Source organism: Pyxicephalus adspersus, chromosome 9, assembly GCF_032062135.1.
Source record: "Pyxicephalus adspersus chromosome 9, UCB_Pads_2.0, whole genome shotgun sequence".
NCBI classification, from domain to species: domain Eukaryota; kingdom Metazoa; phylum Chordata; class Amphibia; order Anura; family Pyxicephalidae; genus Pyxicephalus; species Pyxicephalus adspersus.
In genome coordinates, this window is record NC_092866.1 from 64,673,867 (window position 1) to 64,682,271 (window position 8,405).

At 38.4% G+C, this 8,405-nt stretch overlaps 1 protein-coding gene across 1 annotated transcript in view; it reads right to left on the minus strand.

Moving 5' to 3' along the window:
• The window catches only part of LOC140337773 (vomeronasal type-2 receptor 26-like), an 86,274-nt gene that overhangs the window by 75,979 nt on the left and 1,890 nt on the right, over positions 1 to 8,405 (minus strand). Inside the window, exons 2-3 of the mRNA XM_072421575.1 lie at positions 7,962 to 8,260; positions 4,248 to 4,355 (exon numbers count right to left, since the gene is read on the minus strand). Of these exons, the coding sequence (XP_072277676.1) occupies positions 4,248 to 4,355; positions 7,962 to 8,260 (407 nt within the window). The remainder of the gene's footprint in view (positions 1 to 4,247; positions 4,356 to 7,961; positions 8,261 to 8,405) is intronic.

Genomic DNA, 8,405 nt, shown 5'->3' on the forward strand with positions numbered 1-8,405 from the left:
CAGGGACTTACAACAAATTCAGGATCAATATGTAGCTAAGTTAATTGAAAAATTGAACAGCAACTACGGAGATATCTCTTTTCTTCTCCCTACAGATCAACCGACGCACCCTTTCAAGCCCAGAGACAATAGTGTTGGTCAAAGCTCTGCACAAGCACCCTTTGGACCTCTGGTCACTGTGCAAGCCATCACTAGAACAGTCGTGCTGACCAGTGGAGGACCCACCTGGATATACGCTTCAAGAGTGAAAAAGGTACCGCCCATCCAGCACCAGGATGATGCTTCTTGATCCACAAGTACTAGCCCGGATGCTTGTCTGCAGTTTTGGAGCCCTGATGATGTCATTCTGCCTTGTTTGGGCCACTATCACCAAGATTTGCCCTTCATTTGCCTCCAATCAAGCTATGGCCTAAAGAATGACTCTACACTGTCTATACACTGGCGAGGATTTGAGTATAGTGATTGGACTGACTTCCGTGGTAACATATGAGAACGTCTTGCCAAAGAAATATAAAATAGCTCTAGTTTTTGCTTTTCTGATATGCATAGTATTTAAGATATGTTAACTTCTTGTTTGATTGCTGTCTCCACTCCAGTCACCATACTGCTTAGAGTCTTTAGCAATATTTACAATGACACTGATGTTACTGAAAGAGATATACGTTTACTTCATAACCCATATAACTTTTGCAACAACTGTAGAATCTATGATTCTCCAGAAAAATGTATGATTTTTATACATACTATAAATATTACCCAGGGAGATGCATGTTACCATATGACTTGTAACCCCTCTGAAATATCCCACTGTAGGGTATTACCATTACAGAAAGTCACAAACTTTCAAAATTCTACATCTCATTCTTTTCGCTTATGTAACCGAATTGAAAAGGATTGCAGAGGTGTTCATAACCCTATGCTCTGTAATTCCACTCAGCTGTCCCCTAGCCATTATCAACATGTTTAATTACCCACAGGCTGGTTGTGGTCCTGTGGAAACACGACTTATAATTATATCCCTGCTAACATCTCCGGAGGGCCCTGTACTTACTCAAGAATGGCCCTAGCCATGGGTCAGAAGAAACAACTATCACCCATGCGTATAAAACATTCCTCTCTAGCCCTAAGCGACACATGTTCAGCTGACCTACATCTACTATCCAAACAAAAGCTGTGGCCTAAGCTGCTTTAATCGTAGGTGTCCCAGGACTCTTAGTAGCTACATACACTGACCTCACACACCTGGTTTGTGTAGTAGCAAAGGGACTTAATAACACTTCCCTTGCTCTATCTTGATTTATTGAAAAAGTTTATCGTTGGCAAACTATTAATGTTTATATTCAATGACAATAAATTCATCAATAGTTTCCTTAAGACATCTTACATTTGTCAAACATTAGTTTACTCTCCAAATTCCTATTGCAGCCACAACCTGTGAAATTCCAGATATAGGGAAAGCGGTTACAGTGAAAAGGAGCATTGCAGCATCGAAAACCACAATTTCAATGTGGAATCCTGAAGGTTATGTAAAGAGATGTATTTATGCTTTGCATATTTCTCCCTAACATGTTTTTTTTGTACATTAAGGCAGATTAATAATTTGGGGATGTTTTATGTGAAATTCTGGAACCCCATTAGCAAAGATTGGTAAATTTTGATCTAATTTTGCCTTACCTCTAGAGTAAAGTTTGATTAATGTGTAGGTTGCGTTTTTTTTGTTAGCTTCAAAACATGTCACCTCCCATCTTCCTGTCAAGGGGCAGCTTTGTTGCGACCATGATATAATATATTACATCCACGTGTCCTCAAAGAGCTGAGCTCAGTTATTTCAAGGCTAATATTTCTAATTTTTAGAAACTCTTTAGTCACTGGCATGGTACCGATGGATTGGCATAAGGCTAATGTCATTCCTATCTTCAAATAGGGAGCAAAGTCATTACCAGGTAACTACAGAGTTAGTTTAACGTCCATAGTTGGTAAAGTCCTAGAGAGTATGATAAAGAACCCCATAGAAGAGTTTCTGCTAGAAAATATTATTATAAGTGATAGTTAGCAAGACTTTACGAAAGACCGAATTTGTCAAACAAATTTACTTTTTATGAGGAAGTAAGTAAACAGGTAGACAGTGGAGTAGCAGTTGATATAGTATACTTGAACTTTGCTAAAGCATTTGACACCGTACCCCACAGACAGTTAATATGCAAGTTATGGGCAATGAGTTTAGAAAAGTCAATCTGTAAATAGATAGAGAACTGGCTTAAATGATTCATACTCTGAATGGTCTAAGGTTATTAGTAGTGGTGTATAGGGATGAGTGAGCGAAATTTGTAATTTCGATCTGGCTGCAAATCAGGCCTTTCTCGCTTACAGAATCAATCAATGATAAGTACAGACCAATGATCATGGGAACTGAACTCAGATGAACTCTCAATGGAGAATCTCTATTGAGAGTTTATGTGAGTTTGCCTGCAGTCACAGCTGATTGGAGGCACCTGCGTGAGTTCAGTGTTGGGACTTTTACTGTTTAACATCTTTATAAATGATATACAATAGAAAGTAAAATATTTTATTTTCTGAGCCCACCCCGGTCTGCATGGTGTGTACCCACCCACACTCCAGCCTGTACTGTTTGTTCTCCTTTTCAGCCTTAACTTTCGCACTCTGTACTGTGTGTGTGTCCCAGCCTGTATGGTGTGTGCCCACCCTCAGCCTGCAGTATGTGTGTCCCCACCAACATCCACTGTGTGCCCCTCTCAGCCTACACTGTGTGTGTCCATACCCAGATATTCTGCAGGAGATTATTAACAGGTAGCTCTCTCATCTTGTGTGCACTTCCTAGTCTGCACTGTGCACCCCAAAGCTCTGTGTGTGGGTGTCAATCCCAGACTGGTTGGTGTGTGTGCACCCTCACTTAAACCTGCATTGACTGTCTTTCACCAATCTGCACTGTGTGCCAACACCCTTCCTTACTGCACTTCGTGTTTATCCTATATTTGCCAGTGGGAGATAATATATAGTAAGCTCTTCTATCTTCTGCATCCAACATTATAATGTAATGTCCTATTATTGGACAAATCTTTTATAAAATACAGTTAGGAACCTTCTTCCAAGGTAACTAGCCTGGGGGAACAAAAAGTAGGAATCCATCCCTGATCACAGAACTCTTTCTGCTCTCTCCGTCTTTCATTGCTTGCATACCACCATCCAATTCTTTATTAATAGGAAAAATCAGTGTATCATTATCTATTCTCTATTATAAATGGGTTATTTGGTGTTATTTTGTGTGGCTCCTGGATGGTGAATCCATTGGATAAGCCTTTTAACTTTTCACTTATGGATTCCTGGACACACAGGCCCTTCTAGGAGTCCAAGCAGCATTGCCATAGAACCTGTGTTTGTAGCACTGTAACATAGCCTCAGATACAACCAGAATAAATACAAAAGAGAAATACTGACTTGATCTCAAAAGGAGCAAAGAGAATGTGTGAGAAGCTCTCATCCTTTTTCTCATTGCTCTATTAAGAACAAACTTTGACTGAACACTGAACAGAAAAGTGGCCAACCTTACACCAATATTTTTGTCATTTTCACCAAGTGTTATTAATAGTAAACACAAAATAACAGTATAATCACATTTTAATTTGGTTTCTCTACAACCTGTTTACATTATTTACTGTATTTCTTATCCACTGTTTGTAACAAAATAAAAGTCTTATAAATAAAGAATTATATGCTTTATTCTACAGATGGTAACACAGTTAAAATGTCACTAACACAGTTAATTTTGACAATCTGAATATCTTACACATTTACCAGCTATTGTATAGCATAGTAACAGCCAGTGGATGTTGAAAACTGTCACACATAGTGCCATCATTTCCTTTCCAGGAAGATCCCAGGACTATGAAAGTGTCTGGTTTTTATATTAAAGGACCTCACACTGTTTTTATATTTTTAATATTTTTTCATCTTCTACCTGTCAGTATTAGTCTTTTGAACATATTTCTCTTACATTTCTTCAGCTACATCTACCAGAGAGATTGACTGGTTGAACCTACACTGTACCTATCAATGGCAGATATATATAGATCAGGCAATCTGTTCGACTTGTTTTGCCATTTGTTATACTTGTCATTGACAAGAAGAGTATACCACTATACCTAAAAGTTTTAAATGGCCAAATCTACACAATTTAAACCCTTTTTAAAAGATATGATCCCTGTTTGTGTTCTCTTCCTGGTTGTTACATCCACAGGACGACCCAGGAAGAGGAAGACACAGAGGAAGCCCAACATGATGGAGACCAGGAGGACAAAGCTGAGGCTCTTGTTATTGGCTTTCACTACTGGTGTGTCCTGGTATAAAATAAAAATCAATAATACTAAAAGATTGTTACTAAAAAACAAAATTGAGATGACTATAAAAGCTACTGAGATCTCGTCATTAGTGAAGGAAAGGAATTCTGTTTGTTTGGAAATACAACGAGTTCTGTTCTCATTTGGCCATTCATAGTCCGAGCATTTCATGCAGTTTTTACTATCTGGAAAATAAAATAAAATCAGTGATCATTTAATCCATTATTTTATGCAAAAAAATAAATAAATGTATTGAAAAATATGTCTGTAAAAAGTAACTCATTCTCATTTTATTGGCCTTAAATACAGTGATCAGTGTGAGATGTACATTAGGAGAGACAGTTATCCGGCTGCTGCTACATCATTGTATAATAATATTTAGGAACTGATCACAGGCCAGGCTAAATGACTAAACTGAAGCTCAGTCAGCATCAAGGTCACAGGGAGTCCAGAATCTTAGTTTAGCAGGTAAAACAGATTCCATAGATGTATTTCAACTGTCTGCAATATCAGCTTTTAAAGAAGTGGAACAAACAGTGATTGAGAAATGGTAGCAGGCATTATTTAGGGAAGGGATTGGTTACCATGGTAGGCTTCATTTTCTGCTAGCCAAGAGTGTATTATGTTCAACCTATCTGTGTGTCTCCTCTTATTTGCCAGTCTATGGTTAGCATGGGAAGACAGTACTTGTGGATATGGGAGATAGATAGAGGAATGATAATCCATTCATATGAATTCCTGAATCTAATAACCAATCTCAAATTTTGTTTTTCACTGAAGGAAGAAGCTGATGAAGCATATCAGAAGCCTAAATTTATCCCAGAACATACACTCCAAAATGTTTTGGCAAGGATTCATTTTTTACATATGAAGGAACAATGCCAAGGCATCACACTCTACACAGACTTACCTCAATACACCTCACAACTGTGCAATTCTTACCTATAACAAGATGCCTCAGGCATCAATAAAACTTATACAAATAGAGATACCTGACAAAACTACCAATATCTTCAGTAGCAATATCTTCGTCATTACAAACAACAACACAGAAACAAGTAAAACCAAAGAGGCTGTCAGATAATCATACATGCAGCTTGTCTGACAGATCCTTAAACTTCTGTCACTGAAGGGACCGTGACACCTATAGACCTTAGTTTGCACATTAATAGTCTGTGGGGTACAGTGCCAAATGCTTTAACACCTTAGTTCTAATGTGCAAATTGTGGACTTCTCCATTGATGTTCTGAGTCACCATGGTGGTATCTTAGGAGACTTCCATGCCAGAGGTCCCAATACGCCTTACCAACTACTACATCTGTGCCCAGTACTTCCCTGACTTCATTTTAAGCTTTGTTAATGTTTTTTATATTAGCGATACATTTTATTTATTACCCTGCTTCCTTCATATCAATTTTTTTTATAGAAACATAAGTAGATGCTACATCTGATAACTTTATTAAATGACTAAAGGAAAAACAATACAAACTATGGGGCCTTTAAGGCAGCAGAGGCACATCACATTATATAGTGGATCTGAAGGGAATAAATACTACAACATCACTAAAGCTTATTTTCATTGATGAAAAAAAAAAATAACTTAAATTTATAATACATTTAATAAAAACTTAGACTTAAATTTAATAATAAACTTTAAAAAAACATTTTATAAAACATTATTAAAAAATCTTTAAAAAAATAGTGTATAATGCAATGTAAATGTACAGTAGCTTATATAATATATATATATATATATATATACTATATATATATTTATGATACAATTATATATATAGTATATAAAGATTTCTTTGTATTGGACTCAATACAGCTTTTTTGTATTGAGTTTAATACAAACTGATTTGTATTTCCTGCACCGAGGGCTTGCAGCGATGTCACCAGGGAAACCCCAGAGATCGTCCCTGCACACGCCGGATGAAGACAGAAGACGTCTACGGGGGAGCTGCGGGGACAGGGTAAGTATTTTTTTCAGTTATAATCTGATTGTCATACAATGTTGTATGACAATTGGATTGCACTGTAATGCGTGTTTATATTTTTAGCTACCCCGTGCCTGGTTCAGGGTATACGATAGTAGCAAGTTTTCTTACCCCGTACCAGGCACGGGCTAACCGCCCAGGTGGTTAATTAGTTCTGATGGTCTGTTTAGAAAACTGGACAATTCCCTCTAAAAAGAAACAATGCCATGTGTTGGTGTCTTGTATATTTTGTTCCTTGTAAGAATGAATCATAGATTTACCAAATGTATTTTTTCCTACATAATTGAACATGTTTAGGACCCAAATGTATAACCTCAAATTATGTAGGACACTACAAGACCCTTTGAACACAAATATTCTCACCTGATTCTTCTTATTTTTCCAATCAATTAGCAAATGTTTAATATCAAATTCACAAATGCCAGAAACATCACAGCAATATTTCCCAACACCCCTTGTGAGTAAAGTATTATTAACAACAAGATGGTTCTGAAGACTAAATGGTATGAATAATGCTTTATCTGCTTTATAAACTGTGCTGCCTCCAACATGTTGCAAGGTTTTTATGTGCTGGTTTAGCTGCAGAGAAAAATCACTACATATCATTAATATTGAATTACAGAAATGTTTAATCTGAAAGGATATACAGTCCTCCTCTCTGAAACATTTGGCCATCGGAGGTATGCTGCCTAGAATTGGCAAACTACCAGCAAGCACTGGGGATGATTTCCTAAAGGAGCAGAAACTTTTTACTAAGCAAAGTGAATGATACCACTGTGTAACGCATTTTTTGTCCCCAGTTTTTTCTATCACATCCAGTTTTTACGATACAGGGTACACTCCATTTTGGTACCCTCCAAAAAACATACAAATTTTACATACAATGAAAAAATAATGAAATAATAACTTGAACGTACTGTTTATTTAAATTTCATACAAAGGATTTATTGTTAACAATTTTTTTTCAGTAAAACATTTGAGAATTAATCAGGTAAGCAGGTAAGGTAAAAGTTTACTCCTATAGCTGTTCCGGGAGTGTTCAGTGTTAGGACAACTCGCCAGATGCTCCAACATTAATCAGCCATCATATGTACATCCCATCTACCCTGATACCATCCTTTCATGACCTTTAAATCTTGGTGGAATAAGGCAAGGTTCGGTACACAGCAAGGCAAACAGACAAAACACTTTAGCACAGAGAGTAACGCAGGTAAGCCAGAGATTGCTCAGGCAACTTCCTGTAATAGGAGGTGCCTTTAAATACCTGCAGGACGTCAGCCATAGGCTGAAGGAAACAGAGGGCGTGTGTGTGTTACCTCAGAGACACACCCATGCCAGCTCACACACCAAAGCAAGTCTCAGCAAGAAAGAAACACTGACATGGAACATAGGTAGTGGGTTACCTGAGAGATGGGACCCGGCGCCCGTGCCTGCGATTAGGAGCAGCGGCGCCGGCATGGCCTGCAGTGCTAACAGTACCCCCCCCTTTACGCCCCCTCTCCTCAGGCCTGGTCCTGGACAGGATTTCTTTCAAAAGATGGGGCGCATTGATATTTTCTCTGGGTTCCCAAGATCTCTCCTCAGGGCCAAACCCCTTCCAGTCTACCAAAAACAGGGTTTTTCCTCTACTCTTCTTCATCCCCAGAATGGCCTTTGCCTCATATACGTTCCCATCACTGACCGCTACGGGAGCTGAGACAGGTCTCTTGACAAAACGGTTCAGGATGACGGGCTTTAGACTTTGATTTAGGTCATTGACTTTGGCAAGCCAAACTTTATCTCCAGGACGAAACTTAGGAGAAATTCTACGTCGCTTATCTGCGGATTCCTTCATGCGGACAGAAGCCTCCTTAAGAGCACCCCTAGTCTCCTCCCAGATCTCAGAGAATTCTCCTGTGGTAGCATCTGCGGCAGGAATACCAGAAGAAGAACACACCGGGAGTGGGATATTTGGTTGTTGCCCATAAACAATAAAAAATGGTGATTTCTTGGATGACTCACTGACATGATTATTGTAAGAAAACTCAGCCCAAGGTAATAACTCAACCCA